Genomic DNA, 22,556 nt, shown 5'->3' with positions numbered 1-22,556 from the left:
AAAGGGTGTCCCGAAGGTAATGTCCCCAATCGGAAAATGTATGTTTTTCTATTCGAAGAGCTCTGTCTTCATTCACGTGTACTAGGGTTATCTACGAGACAAGGCTCCAGGATGTCTCGTCTCCAAAGGGTGTCGCCAAAGTAATGTCCCCAATCGGAAAATGTATGTGTTTCTATTCGAAAAGCTCTGTCTTCATTCCCATGTACTAGGGTTGCCTACAAGACAAGACTCCAGGATCTTTCGTCTCCAAAGGGTTTCGCGAAAGTAATGTCCCCAATCGGAAAATATATGTGTTTCTATTGGAAGAGCTCTGTCTTCATTCACATGTACTAGGGTTGCCTACAAGACAAGACTCCAGGATCTCTCGTCTCCAAAAGGTTTCGCGAAAGTAATGTCCGTAATCGGAAAATATATGTGTTTCTATTGGAATAGTTCTGTTTTCATTCACGTTTACTAGGGTTGTTTACGAGACAAGACGCCAGGATATCTCGTCTCCAAAGGGTGTCGCGAAAGTAATGTCCCCAATCGGAAAATGTATGTGTTTCTATTGGAAGAGCTCTCTCTTCATTCACACTTTATTCACATGTACTAGGGTTGCCTAAGAGACAAGACTCCAGGATGTCTTGTCTCCAAAGGGTGTCGCGAAAGTAATGTCCCCAATCGGAAAATGTATGTGTTTCTATTGGAAGAGCTCTGTCTTCATTCACATGTACTGGGGTTGCCTACAAGACAAGACTCCAGGATGTCTCGTCTCCAAAGGGTGTCGCGAAAGTAATGTCCCAATCGGAAAATATATGTGTTTCTATTCGAAGAGCTCTGTCTTCATTCACGTGTACTAGGGTTATCTACGAGACAAGGCTCCAGGATGTCTCGTCTCCAAAGGGTGTCGCGAAAGTAATGTCCCCAATCGGAAAATGTATGTGTTTCTATTTGAAGAGCTCTGTCTTCATTCACATGTACTAGTGTTGCGTACGAGACAAGAGTTGACGCAGTCCCGTCTCGAAAACATGTCAACGTAATCCGTTGTATTGCAAATGTATTAATTTCTGTGGGAAGAGCCCTGCCTTGACCAATTTTTAGCCATCACCGGCCGTAACTCACTATGACTTGCCGACCCACTAGAATCTACCGCCTGTGCAGTGCATTCTAGACAGCATCTTCTTAACAGTGGTGAATTTGTTTACGTTTTCCTTTCATAATGTCCATTTTTCTTCTTTTTTCATGTGTTCGTATTTACTTACCTTAGTTGAGCATATCTAACTGGTAAGTGAAGGAAGAGCTGCAGCCTTCTTTGGATATTGTCATTTGTAGTTGTAATAATAGCAATTGGACTTACTGCTTGGCTCTTGAGACACAGTCGAATTTTACACTTTTTAATTTCCTTTGAAATTAAATGAAATCTTTGAGTTTTATGTCCCATGATTATGCCGGTTAGGCTAAAGGAGACGGTGATTATGAGAAATGAATGAATCGGTGGAATGTAGAAAGTGGGAGGAAACGGGAGAACCCCGAGAAAACCCACGAGCAAGGTTTTTGTCCACCACAAAGTCCACATGGCGATGACTGGGATCGAACCAGGGACCCCAAGCACCGGAGGTGAACGCTCTACCACTGAGCCACCGCGCCCCCTTAATTTCCTTTGCATTGGCCTACTTTATCTTGATTTGAAACTTTCAAATTTCGGCCTATTTTCCACTGAAAAGTATCTGTAATTCAACAAAGAAATAATTGTATTTGATAATTGAATTGAAATAAATCGTAATATGCCCATGACAAACACTTTACCATTTCATATCATAAAGGTCAGATCTAGAGGTAATGTAAGAGAGCGGTGCTTGAGCGATTGACCGTAGAAATGCAAATTCCGATTAGTTACAATTTCACAGCCGGTTATTTTTTTTATTACAAGTATAAAGTGTTTAGTAAGCGAAGAGGAGGGCGTGAATCATGGGTCAGAGTTAATGACGATGGGTTTCATTAAATTTTCATTGACCCACGCCATCTCTTCCTGTGTCGTAGCATGTCACTAGCGTTGCCTGCGAGACAAAGATGAGGCAATCTTGTCTTGAAAAGAAGTTGTGAAAGAGATGTATCAAAAACTGTATATGTCTCTATTGAATGAGCTCTATCTCGTCATAAAATTTTTCTCTTGTCTCGTCTCTTTTCGTCTTATTAGCAACACTAGTGGTTGGTTAGGTAAGGCGATCAATTTGAACCAGTTATTTGCATTATTCATCTTTTCCATTATTTTTACAAGAGCGCAATGATAAGATGTTAAGTTGAATCTTCCATTATCTAATACAAATAAAATAGATATTTTTCGTTTGTTTGTCTCTCTGTCTGTGTGCGGCCTGGGGACCAAACGGATGGACCGAGAGTTGTCAAATTTTGGTCAGGGGTGCCTTGGTCCAGGCTATAGATCTATACATTTTCTTTTTAAAATTCGAACCAGGGGGTCTCAGGGCGGCGTTTACCGAGACATGTAAAAGTATTTGGAAAATGACTGATATTAGTGTCAAATCCATAGTTTTCGCGGTCGCTGGGATCAATGGTGACATTTCCATTAGCAATGATTTTGAAATTCAGCTACCATTGTATTTAGGACGGGTGTCACCTGCGGGGAGGTACCGATTTTAGTTTATTTTGAGTTTAACGTCCCGTTCAGCAGCGAGGCTATTGATTGACGTGGAATCTGAACCACATGAGCTCCCGCCGGGACTCGAACCCGGGTCTCCCAAGCCAAAGGCGCGTACGCTAACCGCTTGGCCACGAAGGAGCACTGGGGTGGGGGTACCGAGACATGTGAAAGTAGTATAAAATGACCGATATTAGTATCGAATTCATAGTTTTCGCGGTCGCTGAGATCAATCACATAACTTTCAAATTCACCTCATTCGGCTGGTGGCCGGGGTCACCTGCGGAGGGGGTACTGAGACATGTAAAAATAATCCAAAATGACCGATATTAGTGTATATTCCACAGTTTTCGCGGTCGCTGAAACAGGCGTTGACTTCCAAATGCAACCCCCATCGGCTGGAAACATGGGGATCTTAGGGGGGAGTTTACCGGGACATGTAAAAGTAGTAGAAAATGACCGATATTAGAGTCGAATTCATAGCTTTCGCAGTCGCAGAGGTCAATTGCATTAACTTCTAAAATTCACCCCATTCGACTGCGGGGCAGGGGGTTACCGAGACATGTAAAAATAATCCGAAATGGCCAATATTAGCTAGCGTCAAGTCCATAGTTTTCGCGTTCGCTAAGATGAATGGTGATACTATTATTTTCAAGTACCATCTTACCTGCAAGATAAGTCTATGTTATCTTTAGTTTATATTACATTTATTATACACGTTATTAACTTCAAAAAATACATTAGCATTTAAATATGATTTCGACATTTTTTAGAAACCACCTTTGGCCATTATTTATTTACATGTTCAAAAATGTTCTGAAGTGCTCTATTAGAGAACAAAAATGTCTAGAATGTATCCTAACAGAGATTTTAGAAAGCTGCCCCTAAGGATATTCAGAATGCATTTGAACTTGTCGCATGAGTAAGTATTCGAGCAAGAAACAATCTCTTAACAGTGTTAGGACCAAAGATGTTATAGAATAGAGGATCTGCCCTTACAACAAAATTTTCAAGCCATACGACACAGTTTCGCCACCCCTACTCTGCCCACTCCGCCCAATAGGATCGCAATGTTTTGAGCTAGCAATCATGGTGGAAACAAAAGTAGCCAATCAGACGTCCCGATGCTCGGTAGTTTTTTGGCTTCATTGATTTAATAGGATGAAGATACATATAGGCAGATCCTCTATTTTATAACATCCTTGGTTAGGACACTTTACAGTAGGAGTACTAGCATGGAAGAAAGTAGAAGCCCTTTCATAGTTTTGACTGGAAATCCAATCGGAAAACGTCCATTAGGAAGACCTAGGCGAAAATGAGAGAACAATATTAAGGTGGATCTCGCAGAAATAGGAATACAAAGTAAAACCTGAATTCACTTGGCTAAGAATAGAAGTCAATGGTGAGTTTTTGTGAACAAGACGTTGAACCCGGAGGTTCAATGTGCCATAGAATTAGTTAGCACAATTTTCACATTACAGTCTGTACATTTACAGGTCGTTTCTTCCCATGTACTCTTTGGGCACATCAGAAGTTCCGGCTTATTTTGAACAATCTTAGGGCAGTTACTATTAACCATCGTTAGGAGGCATTCTAGACACTAGGTCAGTGGTTCTCAACCGATGCTCGTCACCCACTGGAACGTCACGCACTCCACTAAGTTGTGTCGCGAAATTTTAGAATTTAAAAATAATGAAGAATTTAATAATAATTAATTAAAATCGAGACAGACTGTACCAGTCAACACCTCCAGTGGTAGCAACACGGGCATCTCTGGCGGGGGGTCGAGGGGGACGCATCCCCCCAATATTTTGAAGTACAAAATGTTCAATATTTTACTCTAATTTAATTTATTTACTAACGACAGAATATCATATAAATAATCATAATTATAATTTATTTGGAATATAATATTCAGGCTGTGAAACGATTGTAATCGAGTTCATGATATACCTTGGGGGATCCGTGAAGGTAAGCAGAAAGGTAACAAATAGAATCGAAGTTAATAAACAGGTTGGGCTAGGTAGTACCATTTAAATCACTTTCTTTGATGTCCCCCCAGATTTTACATGCCAGAGACACCAGTGAGTAGCAATAATGTTTAGTACTATGTAGAGCCATGTAAAAACTAATTGGTTTCGCTATTACGTTATTATTATAGTTATTATTATTATTATTACTTATAATAAAATATCAAACACGTGTGTCCTGGAAGTTCAGTAAAGTTGTGTCGTCAGTCAGAAAAGGTTGAGAACCACTGCGGTTGGTAGTGTGTAAAGTGTCTTAACCCTGTTTAAAAGATGTTTCTGTGCCCGTAGACTAATTGGACACATCCGAAATTTCGGCACATTTCGAACAGCCTTAAGGCAGTTACTGTATTAACCGCTGTTAAGATGCAGTCTAAAAAAAATCTTTAGGATGCATTCTATTCACTGATAGAAAATTTGAGGATAATTTTCGACATGATCGAAAGTCTTTGTAAAAATGTCCAAACACTGATCTTTTTCTTTCAGGTATTGTTAAAAGTTATGCGTCACTGGGCCTTACTGGCCAGGCGGGAGAAAGGGGAAATTTCCCGGTGGGTCCTGAGCGATGAATTTTTTAGTAGCACTTACTTGCTCGTTAGCGAACAACTTAATTACATCTGCAAAAGGCTGCGGTAAGCCACAAATCCGCCTCATATATGTACAAAAAGGCACACTTCACACACTTCTCACATAAGGGAGTAACCGAATGGAGGACGAAAGCACGTCGAGTACCAGCAATACACTTCTATGAGACCATCACACAATCCCTTAAATCCTCCATTTATGCAGCACTCTTCCCTAAGAGAGGGCGTAACCCTCTAAAAGGGTGCTAGTCATTATGACTAGCTATGAACGAACGACGAACGAACGAACAGCAATACAGTCAGCTAATTCCATGCCAATGTTGCTAACCCATCATATTGTGAAAATATCCTTTCATTTTGTGTGTGTGTGTGTGTGTTTCAACCCTTGAAAGGGTCATGATTTCCCACTCTGCTTTATAATTTTGCTAATATTGAAGTATTCAGCTAAATTGAAATTTCAAATGATGCCGTAACTTGAAACGTAATAATAATTTACACTTTACAGCACCATTTCGTTTCGTATAGAAAATATACAGGGCCGGATTAACACCATTGGGGGCCCTGGAGTGGGAAAAACAAGGGGGACCCCATTAAAAACTTTTATGATAGTCCCTCTGTCAACATGTTCAAATGGGTCCATGAATTATATAGGAGTGACTCCTGTCATGTTTTTTAAACTTCTATGGTGAAAATGTTTTCAGTAATTTTTAAAACTTTTGGGACCCTCTTATAATATATACAGGACAATGGAGAAGTGTTGCATTAGTATAAATTGTAAATTACTTCTGATAGTACATGTATGTGTTTGTATATACACCAGGGGCGCCTATGAGAGGTTCATGGCACAGGTGCGCCATTATTATTTTAGGAGAAGATGTGAAGTAATGGAGCTTGTGCAGATGATTGCATAGTTGCAACGGAAGAATGGAGGATTGGGCATTACGTCAGATCAGACAGTGTCAGGGGAGAAATTACTGCCCAAAAAAATGTTAAGTCTGCATTTTAAGTCCTTTCAGAATACTTGATCGGAGTAACACTCTCGGATTCCCTTTTATTGTCAGGGGAGGGGGCAGTACGTATATATGAATGGGCCTCCTACAAAATACCTTTCTGGTGGGCCCGTGGGTTGTAGGACGGCACTGCTCTATCACGTTAGGAAATAGACAACATTAGATGCAATCTGGTACTTATCATTGTTCTTTTTCACGTACAATACATAAATTAGTGAGTCAGGAATAAGTTTTGGTAGAACAAAAAATATCTACGAGGAGAAGTCAAAATGTTCCTGGAATGTTGTTCTAGATTTGGCATTTCTGATGCAATCCCAATGAATCTTGTACACTACAGTAGATAGGTTGCCTATTATGAATATGACAAATGTGAACAGGTCATAACAGTCAGTTTACGAGTAGGTACCTACAGTGGCGGCGATTGGACGTTAAAAGTGAGGGGGCAAGATATGATCTGAATATGTGTATATCAATGTTAGTGTTCCTGGTTGTTACTAACACTTTGTTTGACGAAAGGTTGTATAACCAATAGGATACTATATTTTTCAGTTAAAATACCATATATCGTGTTTCATATTTAATTAAGTAAATTGACAAGAGTAATTTACTTAATTGCTCATGAATCCTTGCTCATGAACATCTTAAAATTCTGTCTGGAAAATTGTGTGATCAGATTATTTAATAACATTTGTAAAACAAATAAATAGAAAGGATATTATTAATCATACTAATGAATAATAAGGCTTGTTTTGTAGAAGTTATATTGAAACTAGGGATTAATGAACAACTTACATTTTTTAACTCCACACTTGCCATTAAATGTATGTTATTACTCTTAGAAAATGAAAGACAGTAAATACTACATGCATATGCTACGACGCAATTGTAATATTAATTCCTTTGAATTGCAATTAAAACGCAATTCCTGTAGCTGTTCTTAACTCCACGGGAAGACAAATAACCAATACACTCTTACGCAACGACAAATATTATATGGTACCATTTTTTCTATGAACCAGTAATATGTGCAAAAACTTTACATTTCCAAATGCAACTATATACATTAACCATTTTAAATTATGGCTTTTTAAAGGTAAATTATTGAATTTCAGTCAATCAGCTACAGCATCATCCCTATCTATCCTAGGATCATGGTTAGTACCTCATTCTCTTCAGAATAGAACAACCTTTCAAACGGTTTCATTTACGTTTTCCTATCATGTCGCTAAGGCGGAAAAGTTTGAGGGAAATCTGGATTTTTTATGATTTTCTCATACTTTGATTCCCTCTGGACCCCCTTTGTTAACGCACAAATCTCAAAATCAACTGAAAAATACGAAGGGGTGTACTAAATGTATATAAAAAATTCAAGCTTCTATCTTGAAAACTAAGTGCGGGAAAATGTTTACCAATGAGCTAAGAACATTCCCACAATGCCCCAGATGACCCATAAGTAATATAAAATTTTCCTGAGGCATCCCTATTTATACTATGATCACTGTTCGTATATCATTCCCTTCAGAATAGAACATACTTTCAAACGGTACCACTCACATGTCTCCATTATGTACCTAAGTTGGGAAAATCATGAAGAAATGGATTTTTTGTTTAAAAAAATTTCTTTGTAGTTTTTTGCCCCTCTGTACCCTCCTGTTTTAACGCAGAGATCTGAAAAAAATCTGAAAAATACTAAGGGGTGTACTAAATGTGTGTGCAAAATTTAAATCTTATAGGTGCAAAAGTAAGCCCGCCAAAAATAAAATTTCTACAATAATCCAGATTCCCGTATAAAAAAGGATCTCAGGTAAAAAATTCCCTGAGACATCCCTATTTATACTAGGATCATGGTTCGTACATCATTCTTTTTAGAAGAGAACAGCCTTCCAAACGATACCACTCGCATGTCTCCATCATGTATCTGAGGAGGAAAAATCGCGAAAAAAGTGATTTGTTAAAAATATATCCTTTTTTTACCTTTTTGCCCCTCTGGACCCCACTGTTCTATCGCAGAAATCTGAAAATAATCTGGAAAATATTAATGGGTGCACTGAATGTGTGTGCAAAATTTCAATCTTCTAAGTGGAAAAATAAACCCTGCAAAAAGTAATAAAAAAGTTATAAAAATATTTTTTAGTTATGACGTCATCACACTACGTCTCGACGCAGAAAGGCGTGAAAGCATATGTAACATGTTCTACAATGCCTCCAGGCTTGAGAAAAAAAACAAGTAAAAAACTTTTTTGGTACTTTTTTAAATCGAATAATGAAAATTCTAGCCTATCACCGAAAAATAGATTATATAATTTAAAAGAGTTAAGTGGTTAGTTTAACAAAGTGGGGGGCAACTGCCCCCTCTTTCCCCCCCTAATCACCGCCCATGGGTACCTAAACGGAAGAGCATGTGGTGATCAATTGTGTGATTTCATGGATAGAGCAACGCGCAAACACCAAGTTCATGTGCAAATTGAAGAAATTCTGCTTCAGAAAATTTGATAGCCTTAAAAACAGTTTAGCACCATCGGATGTTTGGCTCTTCTCAAAGATAAAAATGAGCCTTGTCCGTTTCGTCAACACAGAAGAGATCAAAACCAACGCGACGCCTGAACTTCGGAAGATACCAAAAAGGGACATTCCACCAATCGCGGGAGCGGTGGAACAGGTGTGTGCGTGTGTGTGTTCCGTCGGCGCCAACTTTGAATGCAACTACGAAAATGTGTACTTATATTGTGGTAATATAAAGCTACAACAGAATTCCGGAAACATTTTGACTTCTCCTCGTATTATTATTATCGTCAAATGACATAATATTTAGCGCTATAAAACTTTGTTTTCGAGATTTTCTCAAAAATTGCGCATAAGATGTTTTATCAAGCACTTAATTTTATTCAGCTTAATCTGGTGTTTTGATTGATATGTGTTTTGTCTTTAAAGAATCTTATAGTTAAACAAAAATTTAAGTTTTAAAGTTAATCTTCTTTTGCGGCATTTTGTCAAATTTGATTTAAGCTACTTGCTCAACTACACGATACATTTCTTGTAAAAGTTATTATCGTGTAACACTTTCGCCATCTATCCACTTTGTCCTCATCACACACTATAAGTACCTAGGTGGTGACCAGCGGCAAACCCACGGGGTTCACTGGGTTCGGAACCCACAAATTTCTAAGTCAACATACGTTTATACACTTTCAAAAAAAAAAAAAAAAAAGTTTAACAGGTAAATTATTGATGTAGCATAAACATTTCATCTTACACTTCAACACTTCATCTGTACTCTTTTCCTTGTAAAAACCAGGGGCGGATCCAGGGGGGCGATCGAGGCGATCGCCCTCCCCACAGAAGAGGAAACTTTCTTATTTTATATATATAAAAACACCCGTCCCATAGTTTGGAGCCCTTAAAAGTAGCAGTATGACAACCCATCGCTCCCCCCCAAAAGTCGGTCCTGGATCCGCCCCTGATAAAAACAATTTAGTTCTATCATTTTCTTTCTGAAAATATAGGTGGAATTATTTTACAATTACTTATCGTTTTTTCGGGTGCAGAATAATACCCGTTTAATACTACATAGACATAATAGCTTATAGTATTGGACCCACCAAAGTTTGGCCCCCTCCCTACAAAAATTTCTCGATGCGCACCTGATAGTGAGAGATGTAACATAAGAGACAGTGAAAAAAAAAAATCCTAAATCCTGATTGAATCTTTCAGTTTTATGTCCCACGGTTGTGCCGGCTAGGTTAAAGGAGACAATGATGATGAAAAATGAATAAAATGGTGGGATGACAAAAGTGAGGGGAAACGGGAGAACCCCGAGAAACCCCACACACACAGGGGAGTTTGTCCACTACAAAGTTCCCTTGACACGAGCTAGGATCATACATACTAGACGTGAAGATTCTACCACGGAGCAACCGCGGGTGTTGAAACCTGATTGGTTACTATAGGCTACTACGGAGCTGCAGTAGCATATACTAACCAATCAGGATTCAGGATTTTTTTCGCTGTCTTTTGAATATCAATTCTTTCACTGGCTGTGTATTCATAGTGTCTGATGAAGCCAAAGTGAATAGTTGGCCAAACTGTTACACGTTAACAATTTTTCAATAGATGTATTGTTTTGCTCAGAATGTAGTTTAAATCTAATTTAAATCTATTATAAAGCAAAGCTTGTATATACAATGAAAAGCATTACAGTAGGCGTTTTCTCATTAACCATACAGTATATTGTTACCTGGGCATTGTCATTGGTGTTGTTATTGTAGAGCAATAATTTCTAGGATTACAGGAAAAAAATAATTTTTGTTGATTTTGTTGATTTTTGTTGATTTTTGTTGAACTACACATAGGCCGCCTCTACCATATGTGCAACATATGCATTTCCACGGACGCCAAGTTTCAAGTATCTGTCATAACTATATTATTTAAAATAAGCATTTCTTGTTGGAAACAGACTTAATGATGAAGGCACTTAAATTTACTAAGCTGACTTTCTATTTGAATACTTCATTCATAAGTCATGTTTAGGTCGCATTAGTTTAAGGTCCCATGGACAATGCTAAACCAAAATGGTCGAGAAAATCTCAGCATAAATTGCTTGATTGTTGTTAAATACAAAAACTCGATTCTCGCATAGTAGCGAATATCTGTTCCATTTAGTTAGTTGTCACAATTTTGATATGAAAACTACTTTTGCCTTTGTCACAAACAAGTTCCTTATCATTGAAGGTGGAAACAAGTTTTTTTTTTTTTTTTTTTTTTTAACAAATGTAGAAGGAAAATCAAAAATTAAAGATAAAAGGACTTGTTACAATGGAATTGCAAATTGATATATTGAGATTGAAGCTCGATATTGAATTCTATAAAAAGAATTACCATCTTTTTTGTGCAGGTGTGTTTGCTTTATCTTTCACTAACATAATAGATTATTATTTAACTCCCGCACTACCAAGGTATTTTGGTAACGCGGACTATCAAGGGGGGTCATTTGTACCCACCTGTTAAGGTTAAATATATCTCGCAAAAGAAACAATTTGGAACTCTCACAAAAAATTCTACAGTGACTGAAGTGAACTTACATGCGATAAGACTAACAACTATTTATTATACTGCCATCTATGGGTGACGCTTCTAAATGTTAGTCACATATCCTACCAACAGATGGGGTGTACTTTGTGCCCGCCAACTTAAAATAGCAAATTTAATTAGACACACTAACGTTCAATTTGCACATGTAGGTATAACCTTTAGTTCAACATGTTGAACAATAACATTATTTTTTACAATTTTAAAGAAATTATTTAAAAAGTAATTACAAGAAACATAATGCGGTGGGCATAAAGTATCCCCCCGCCCCGTTAGTAGTGCGATGGTTTAAAAAAAACAGACACAACGAGACTGTATTTTGTCGTGTTTAGGCCTTTTTGAGTGCAACTGCTATTTCTCGCCCCTTCGTTGTTCGTAATGGGGTAGCGTACTTAAAGTCATGGCTTTTAAGATTTGTTCTTTTCGAAGAAAGGGATCGGCAAATGATACCTTTGCACGGGGCGACAAATTGCCTAGGACCGGTCCTGTACATAAGTATTTATATTCTTCATATAATTTTATTCACTGGCAGGTCGAAGGAAATACGATGCTATGACCGTACCACCTGTTGTTTCACTGACATGAAGCCAAATCTTAAGTGGAAATATTAATATGTGCAGAAACTTGTATAGAAATATTTAATATTTCGGATTGCATTGACAGATTCATATCTTATGGCTCTCATAGAATTACTTTTGTAAGTGCAAATACAGGAAATTTAAATCAACCTTAGGTGCACCTGTGTCATAAGAGAAAGATAAAATTCTTCTTCTTAGAAAAAAGTCAAATCTTTGAGTTTTGCGTCTCTCACTTATGCCGGCTAGGCTAAAGGAGACTGTGATTATGTGAAATGAAGAAAGTCGGAGGAAATGGGAAAAATCCCAGAAAACCCACGCACACGGTGTTTGTACACCACAAAGTTCACTTGGCTTGAGCGGGGATCGAACCAGGAACTCTACACACCAGAAGTGAACGCTCTACCACTGAGCCACCGCAGCCCTCTCTTTTGCTTAGAATGTAAGATGGATTGTCATATTTTGGAAAAGAAGACAAAAATCAATGACGTAGGGGTAATACTCGATCATAAGTTGACTGTCATCTTCCGAAACATATCGGTATTGAAAAAACCTATGGTATGTAATAACTCGTATCATATAATGTTTCATCATAACAAATACAAAAGCACTCAACATCAGTGGCGGATCCAGGGGACGATCGGGGCAATCGCCCCCCCCCCAGAAGAGGGAAGTTTTTTTTATTTTATATATAAATAAAACCCATCCCAGAGTTTGAAGCTCTTAAAAGTAGCTCTAAGTAGCAGTATTACAACCCACCGCCCCCCAGAAGTCCGTCCTGGATCCGCCCCTGCTCAACATAGAGGCAGGCGCGCACCCAAGAATTTTTGTTGCAAGGGGTCTAAGCTTTTGAGGGGTCTAATACAACATGCTAGTACTTATAAGTAGTACCGAACGGGTATTATTCTGCACCAGAAAAGACTATAAGTGATTGTAACATACTTTCACCCAGTGGCGTATTTAGGGGGAGGCTTCCGGGCTTAAGCCCCTCTCCCGAAATCTTACTTACTATAGTCAAATATATGAAATATCTTGCAGGATTTTCACATTTTCAGGCAAAGCCCCCCCCCGAAAGTTTAGAAAGCCCCTCCCGAAACAAAATCGTAAATACGCCACTGCTTTCACCTATACATTCAAAAAATGTATGCGACTATAATTTTTAACATGAGTGTACATTGAGTTAGGAAGTTTGTGGATGTGGACCCCCCGTTGGTGCGCTTCTGCATAGAAACATTAACAGTTTAGTTCGAGGAGCTTTTCTAGTAGTGCTGTATCACAAACTGTAATTCAAAAATTTTTTATGTTAACCCTTTAATTGGCAAGCATTGATAGCATTACCAATTAAAACATTTAGTTTGCTTTTATGGTTGAACCATGTCTTCCTGATCATAATTTCGTAATTTTTAAAGTATTTTTGTACTTTGGTTACAAAATACAGGATGTTTGTTTGAAAGCAACATTGCTATAAAATAGGTCTTATGTGTTGCTACTGAGTAGCATTGCCCTATTATGCTCAAATATCATAAGAATATTCTCAGTAATTAGCAGCAGTTTCGTTGAAATATCTTCCTACAGAGCAAGAAACCACAAATAATAAAAAGAATTTTAGCGGAACGTAAGAGATAAAGCTTCTACAATACTATATTTCACTGTCCCCTGTTGTCGAAGATTAGAAATATCTAAAGAAGCGACCTCCAAATCATGTAGTATAAGAATATTGTATGAAAGCAATAATGCCATTTAAATGATCACTGAAGTTATAATTCGTGCGGATAACGCATTAGAATGCGATGTTGCTTCAGAGCAACAGTGCCAAATAAAAGGTTAATGATATCGCATTATTAAATTTGCAATCAAAAATCACATACGAATACAGAAATTACATATGAAATTGATAGAAAAGAATTATTATACTACCGTTAGAAAAGAAACTTATAATCAAACACAATTTAGGTTAAGCCTAAGCCAATGTTAGTATTGTAGAGAGAACGTATAATCTGCAACTGTGCCACAAATTACTTTTAACATATATTCACAACTGATCACCTCCACATTCATAAGAGTACGTTCCTAAGATTTAAGTTTGGCTTAAGCGTCTGTATAAAACTAAACATCAACACGCTGTTTACTCAAGAGATATTTATTATTCTCTAATTCCGCATTCCATATATGAGTATCTGATTCAAATCGTGCTCCAACTACTTCTCACATAATCATATTAACCCTCGGATACCCATGATTTTTTTAAAAATTGAAATCTTTGAGTTTTATGTCCCACAGTTATGCCGGCTAGGCTAAAGGAGACGGCGAAGACGATAAATGAATGCAATGGTGAATGAAGAAAATGGGAGGAAACGAGAGAACCCCAAGAAAACCAACGCACACGGTGTTTGCCCACCACAAAGTTCACTTGGCGCGAGCTGGGATCGAAGCAGGGACCCCAAGCACCAAAGGTAAACGTTCTGCTGCAGTGGATCAAACGGGTGCCCTTCTGTTACGCCAAGCAAGATGACTGGACCCTGCTCCACGACAATGCCTGGCCACATACTGTCTTTCTGGTGCAGCAGTTGTGTGCTAAATGGAGAGCTGTGTCACTCAATCACCCACTCAAATTCCTAGATTTGTTTCCCCTGGACTTTTTCTAGTTCCCTTAATTGAAATCAACCCTAAAGGGCCAGAAATTTTTGGACATTTTGGACACCCGATGTAATGTTACGACCCAGCTGAAGGCTATCAAAATGGAGCAGGTGTCCCCTACTGTTCGAGAATTGAGTTTTTGTTTCTGACAACAAACAAAGCAATTCATGTTAGGATTTGTTTGATCATTTGCTTTAACACTGACCATGTGACCTTAAACTAGTGGGATCTAAACATGATTTATGAATGCAGTATTCAAATAGACGGTTCGATTAGTAAATTTAACTGCCATCATTATGAAGTCTGTTTCCAACAAGAAATATTTATTTTAAATAATATAGTTATGACAGATTTTGCTGCCCCTCAAAACTTGCCGCCCCGTGCTAATGCACGTGCTGCACATACCGTAGATCCGGCCCTGTTGCGGTATGTTTCTGAATAAATAATTATTTCACTTTCTTTATTATCAGGAGACAAGTCTGGTACAGAAGAACCGGAAATGAGCAGCTATATGTCGTACCAAAGGCAGAAGAAGGCAATAGAAAGTAATGGCTAAGTACTTCAAAACTTTTTGTGTTATATAAAAATAACCAAGAAAGTTCTATCACTTTTTCACCCACCACTTTCGAACATCGATATGTCACCTAAGACTTACCTGGAAGATAAATAGTCCCCATCAGCATTGACGATCTTCTACCAACGTTCTGAAAGGCCATGAATTCCATCGTGATAGAAATTGGTGAGCCGTGAAGTGAAGAAGGTATTAAGTGCATTTTGTATCTCCACTAGGGATTTGAACTGGCGTCCTCTAAGGTGATTTTCCAAAGAATGGAACAGGAGATAATCGGACTGTGCAATGTCTGGGGAGTATGGCAGACGCAATAGTGTTTCCCATCCAAGGCATAAAATGGTGTCCTAGGTCATTCCAGCCACGTGGGGCTTAGCGCTGCCCTGTACAAGAGACCCTCTATGCGATTCAGAAGTACTGACTCCAGAGTTTTGAGTTTTTCTTGAACACGGCTCAGTACACAGTTGCATTGATGCTCTAGCCATCTGAAAGCACTTCCCGATGCACGATACCGCGAGCAGTCCACCAAATACACAGGAGGACCTTCTTCTGGCACAGTGCTAGTTTCGGCTATTTTGGAACCGGTTCATGGGGTGCTATTGTGCTGCCAAAATATCTTGAGCCGTGGCAAAAATGCGAACTAAAGCCCACACCCTCACACACCCACGCGTTGAGCTAATAAGGGTTCAGCTGTTGCTAAGCGAGAGAAAGCGAGTGGAATTCCTTCAGCCGATAGCAGCGCTTGCAACGGAAGACTAGGGATCAAGTCAATGTGGTATATTTATAACCAATGATAGCAGCGCAGTGGAGCTTCGTACAGGACCCACTTCTCATCACATATCAACACCCTGTCCAGGAATTTCTATTTCCTCAGACGAGGCAGCAAAGAAACACAGGTGTCTGCTCGCGTTGCCTTCTAGCCCTTTGTCAAATCATATGGGACCCATCGATCCAAGTTGTACTGCTTCCCAAGTTGATGGAGGTGCTGCCGAATGGTTTCTCCATTCACACGGAATTGTAGTCCCAGTTCCTCAAATGTCTGGCCACTGTTCGCCTCAATTGCTGCCTGCAGATATTCAATTTGTACATGTGTTGGTCTTCCGGCACGTGGTGCGTCTTCGAGTGTTTTGTCACCGTCCTTAGACTAGTTAAACCACCGTTGCACTGTCCGCGTAGTCACGACACGCTCACCAAACGCCTAACATACCTTCCGCCCCGCTGCAGCAGCGTTTGACCCCAGTTCGAACTCTTACAGCATATACGTCCTTATGACGCTCTGTGGGGGTCCCATGTTTACTCTGTCCTTACACAAGGTCACTGAACTGCCACAACCAGGTATTATGTTGGATATACCCACACCAACAACTGACCTTCGGCTTTTCTCCATTCACATTCAACTCACGGTGTGAGGGCCAATGGAATACAGATCACCACAAGAAGCGACAGAACTTTCTTGGTTACCTTTATAAATAGAAGTAGTGCTGACAATACATACGTAGGCTTGTATTTATTTTTGAAACAATTTAGACAGATATAGTACACAAACTAGTAAGTTTACCTACAGTGGATATAATTTGTCCTTCATCGAGTTTTAGCAAATCTTTGTTATTCCTCATAAACTACCCACTACATTTACTTACTGCAAGAATAAGTAAATGAGTAAGGCAAGGACGTGGACTTCCACCTCTCCTGTTCAACGTCTATATAGAAGACGCTATGGAAGAATTGTTTGATAGAAACGAGAAAGGCGTAAAATAAATGGCCAGGTTTTTAGCACAATAAGATTTGCTGATGACATAGCACTGATAGCGGAGAACGAAAAGGGCTTGCAGGAAGCACTTAAACGACCAACTGAAAAAAAAAAAAAAAAAAAAACATGCAAAATGAAGATAAATAAAAAGAAAACCAAAGTGATAAAGTGCACAACACCAAGACAGGAAGGGTCAAACGTATAGCTAGGGGGAGAGAAAATCGAAGGCGTTAGGATGTTCCCCTATTTAAGAAGTGTAATATCCTCGAACAAAAGCTTAAATATCCAAACTGGAAGCATTTGAAATGTGGTGTTGGCGCAGAATGCTGCGCATATCATGGACCGAAAGGACAAGCAATGAAGACGTACTAAAAGAAGCTAACGAAGGACGACAGATCATGAAGATAATAGGAAAAAGAGAAAAAGCATGCTTGGCCATCTTATTCGGCACTCCGATTGGATCACCGTGTTGATAGAGGGAAACCCAGAAGGGAAACCAGGAAGAGGAAGACCAAGCATAGAATATCTAGATGCAGTTACGAAGCAGAGGCCTTATCAAAGTATAAAACAGCTCTCCCAAAGGAGAGAAAAAGTTTTAAAATTTCCATGTTGCCCACCAGCCCATGGTTGAGGTGAACAAGGAGAAGCCTTTACTTAACATTTAAGAGGCTTAAATATAAACCCAGAATTTCATGTTCAATAAGTCGGAAACCAAATAACTCTACTTTATCAAATTTAAAATGTACGTAGACTTTGATGTGATCAGGTAGCTTAATACGCGTAGTAGCTAGCTCGACAAGATCCACTACCATGTTAACTCTAGTGAAGATAAGTTGAGTTTCATCTTGCATATCTAAATAGCTACTTGTTATTATTATTATTATTATTATTATTATTATTATTATTATTATTATTAGTAGTAGTAGTAGTAGTAGTAGTAGTAGTAGTAGTAGTAGTAGTAGTAGTAGTAGTAGTAGTATTTGTTATGAATGCGTTAAAATATCAAATAATGCTTTCGACAAAGTGGATTTTTTCAAATATCTAGGATCAATATTAGCACACTAAAACTATATTCACGAAGAAATTAAAAGTCGACTAAAAAACAGGGAATTCATGTTATTATTCTGCTCAAAACCTTTCTGTCGTCGCTAATTCTGTCGAGGAATTTAAAGCTTAAAATATATAAAACGATAATCATGCCTGTTGTGTTGTGTGATGCGATTACACTACATGTGGTGCTAATGGAATAAAATTCTTTACTGTAGAATGCTCGGAATAGCTTAATTAGTGATTTAATAATTAAAGAGACTTGCACTAAACGTCAGAAGTCTATGTATGAAAGAAAACATTCTTTCGGAGGAAATAGCGCCTCACCATCATCCAGCCAAGTGTCTACAAGATAATCATGAAACTTCTCCTTATATGTAACGTCAGATGAATCTTCTTGCAAACGTACAAACACTACAACTAAATGGGAAGTTGGTACCAGACGTAGTTCTGTTGCACGTTGAATCCATTTTTTCACTTCCGAGGTTCTTTGTACAATTGAGAAAGTCCTAACTGCTGAACCTTCCTCCACACAGAAGTGGAGGAAACATCCTCTGATTTTAATATCAGGAAATACTTGATTTACAGCATTGATTACTGCTTTCTCAAAATCAATAGAAACTTCTTTCAATTTGAAACGCAGTCCAAATTTCTCAGCTTCTTCTCTGATTACCTTCAGTAATCTTACATACGTGTCTTGCTTTTTACTGAGAAGTAAGCAGAAACGCAGAGGAAATACCGGGCCCAAACACTTTCCATGCAGAGTGTACAATTGGGAGAATAGGCGAGATACAGTCTTAAATGTCCCATCCATTACAATCTTGTCGCACTGACACAGAATCTCCAAATTTTCAACAGTGCCAAAAACCTGTTGAAGATAGAAAGACTAGAATAAATAATACAAACATGCTAACGAAAATGCTTTAATATTAATATTCTTATTTCTGTAACTATTGTCATATTAGACTTTCACGATTTTCACCAAAAAAGTACTAAAACTACGAAAGAAGAAAAAAGTATGAAACGATAAACTATTTTCTTGGCTACTAAAATATAATTTACATGTATTCTACTAGTGTCAACGACTTCATCTACCAACATAATAGCTGAGAGTATTTATACTCCACTAATGAATTATACGTTGTTTGAAAAAAAAAAAACTCTGAGGACCTTCGTCTTCTACAAACGTATATTACACACTGAAGCAATTGATCATACAACCTGATTGGGTTCATCAGACACTATGAAACAACATGGGAAAACACGAACATCTGCCCGTGCAAATACACTGAGAAAAAAAATTGTAGGTGGCGTACTTAAAAAGATAGGTTACATGCGTAATTCCTGTAGTATTTGGACTTAACGTACAGCAGACGTATAACTGAAAAAGCATGTTTTATAATACTTTCTGTATAAGTGTTCCATCTATACGTACTTTCCGTATGAACTAATGTAGGCGGTCAGGATCTCACATACAAATGGATGTATATAACATATAGCTGACGAAGGTAACACAAGTGTATGCATGAGATATACGGAAAACTGTTAGATGTCAGACATCCTGCAACTGCATGGTGTAACATCTAAGGGCAGTGCCTATGTAGCATACGGATAACGTATGCTCCGTACTGATTTCTATAGTAAGCAAGAGGATACCGCTGTCCGGAGAACGGATTTTTCTCTGTGTACAAGACTACATGAGCAATTGCTTCCGTGTGTCATATACAGTATGTTTGTAGAAGACGCAGGTAGTGATATAATAATAGAAGTATATATATTTATTCTTTTGCTTATTTCTGTGTATTTGTTCAGCTAACATTTTATTAAATGTCTTTGCAAAACTATTGGCCAACATAGTCATAATATAACCATACCTCTCACTCGCTTTGAATTAAGGTTTTATTAAGCTTTTTTAAAAGACCTTGACACAAATAATACATTCCCCTGGATACTTACTTTGATTATACGATGTTCTATTCGTTCAAACGTAAACACTACTTGCCTTACAAATGTTTTGCAAAATGACACTAAATTTCCCTATCCTAATTTGAAAATTCCATTCTCTGGTGTAAGGCAAAACGGGAAAAGGCCAAACGGGAATTCCCGTTTCGCCTTATAATCAAATTAACATTCACTATTTTAGCATCATAGCCTGAAGTAATGAAAACAGGCATAAGGCGAAACGGGAAAAGGCCAAACGGGAAGACACCGTTGCGAAACATGGTTGCTTACTTTAAGGGAAGAACGCAGACTGTAAGTATTTGAGAATAAAATCCTAAGGCGAATATTCGGACTCAAGAGGAACTTGAGTGGGGAATAGTGGAAACTTCAAAACTAGGAACTGCATAATTTATAACGTTTACCAAACATTGTTAGGGTCATCAAGTCTAGGAGGCTGAGATGGGCAGGTCATGCGGGCATAATGGAAGAAAGTAGGAACGATTTCAAAGTTCTAACTGAAAATTCAATTGGAAAACGACCATTAGGAAGATTTAGGCGCAGATGCGAGGATAATATTAAGATGGATCTCTCAGAAATAGGAATACAAAGTAGAGACTGGATCCAGTTGCCTAAAGATAGAAGTCAATTGAGAGCTTTTGTGAACGCGGCATTGAACCTCCGGATTCCAAAGACAATAGAGTTAGTTAGTTAGTTGACAATAATAATTTGACAGTTTGTTTATTCTACTGGAATAGACCGTTTATTCATTTATTTATTCCGCTATACTTAAAATAATACATTACTAACTAATAAACAGTATCTGTTGTTGTTTGATTACTCCAATTAGTGACACATATGTTCCTACCAGTAAGGCTCATACTACTTGAAACGTGTAGCGCAAACATTCCTGGCCAATTGGTTGTGCATCTAAAGATTGCTTGATAGTGTTATACGCTATTTAGAAGGAATATCAGAATTTGATTTAACATTATGTTCTATTGTAGGACAGGTTCAGGAAGCCATGGAAAAAGTACTTCCTGTGTTTATCAACGAACCAGGGAATAAACAACGTACCAGCTCGTTCATTCCAACAGGAGGAGCACACAAAAGGCAAAGGTATGCACGCAATATATTAACGTTTCATTTCCTGTTGTAGTATTATTCTGGAGAAATATTTAAAATCCTGAGATTCGGTAAAACGTTTCTAGCATCTTATAACAGAGACAAGTCTAAAATTTTTACAATGCAAATGTGTCCAAAATAAAATGAATACCTTACAAGAAGAAAGGAAATGCATGTAATGTAGATTTCCAAATTACTTTAGCTCAATGTAGTTGACTTAAAACATTTTACAAGTAGCAGTTCGTGATCTGCAAAAGCAGCTGTTGCAATTCAAAGGCATGTGGGCATATGAAGGTGCTCTCTCTCTGCTCAGAAATGTTAATTCAACACTTAGGTAAAAAGAGACAGGAGAATGCATTCTTCTCTACTTGCATATATATTGATTTAACCTTGCTACTATTACTATAATATTTAGTCACTATTCAATTTCAAACAAAATTCACAATAACTGTTTAAAACAAATTTAAAAGTTATTTCTAAACAAAATTTCTACATCTAACTTATTAAAGGCTAATAAAGTGAAATATATATATTTAATAGATGTTTATGTTTTATTTCATTGATGGAGTTAAAAACAATATTTCTATATATCTCGTTCTCCAGGCACATTTGCGATAAAATAAGACAGCAATGCACAGTACTTCACTTTTCATTGAACGATTAAACACAAAATTAGAACATTATAAACAACTCTGCTTCTACTTGGGGAAAATAATTCGAATTCAGTTGTATCCACCAATCAGAATCTTTATTTTCGTTCCTTCTTTCTACTTCTACGTCACTTGATCACGAGATTCAATAAATTGAGACAAGCGTTGCAAACAAGGAAACGTTCTGATTTGGACAAGAAAAAAAAATTCTTCTGTGTTTGTGTTTAGCATGTCAAAGCGAGGATTCATGCAAATTCTCCGCCATTGGTTTGGCAAAAAAATTTATTTAACACTTCCAACCTTTCTAAGATTTTCCTTTTTGCTCTATCCATCCTAAAAGAAAGTCGAAGAATTCTAGACATGGTTAAGAAGGCGAGAAGTAGAAGAAAGAATATATGAGAAGAAGATGAAGGTAGTGTATAAAGCGGAGTGTAAGATTGCAATATGATAAATATTGGGGAAACAGGGGAAACTTAAAGAATGAAACAACATAGGGATGACATTAGGCTTAAGAGACAAAATAATGCTATATACAAACATGCTAAAGAAACAGGGCATGATATAGATTGAGAAGGTTCCAAGGACTAGAAAGGGAGAAAAGAACAGAATAAGAAAATGGAAGCACGAAGGATAAAGAAAGAAGGAAGTGACAAATTAAGAAAATACAGTTAGTGTCTGATGAAGATAACGTTAAATTGTCGAAACTGTTATATTGCATCTTAGTTTTAATAAATATGTGTATATAGTCTGGTCAGAAATATTTTAGTTATACTTAAGATTTTCCTCTTCTGGCGAAATCATAGATTTGTACTAAGATGAATATAAGCCAGACTCTATTTCAAATAGAATTACCATTTATAGCTTATTTGAATTTATCTAGACAAAATTTTCTTCTGTATGAGTCTAGTTTGAGTATTTCCTCCTC

The 22,556-nt window shown here is 37.8% G+C and overlaps 1 protein-coding gene across 1 annotated transcript in view; it reads left to right on the top strand.

Annotated features, from left to right (window-relative positions):
- Positions 1-22,556, top strand: part of LOC145673740 (uncharacterized) — a 139,866-nt gene that overhangs the window by 16,799 nt on the left and 100,511 nt on the right. The window contains exons 2-3 of the mRNA XM_081743481.1: positions 15,024-15,098; positions 20,864-20,975. Of these exons, the coding sequence (XP_081599607.1) occupies positions 15,053-15,098; positions 20,864-20,975 (158 nt within the window). The 5' untranslated portion in view covers positions 15,024-15,052. The remainder of the gene's footprint in view (positions 1-15,023; positions 15,099-20,863; positions 20,976-22,556) is intronic.

Source organism: Thermobia domestica, chromosome 17 (assembly GCF_964235325.1).
Source record: "Thermobia domestica chromosome 17, izTheDome1.hap1.1, whole genome shotgun sequence".
Taxonomy (NCBI): Eukaryota; Metazoa; Arthropoda; class Insecta; order Zygentoma; family Lepismatidae; genus Thermobia; species Thermobia domestica.
The sequence above is the reverse complement of the archived record's forward strand: the minus strand, read 5'-3'. Positions and strand labels throughout refer to the sequence as shown.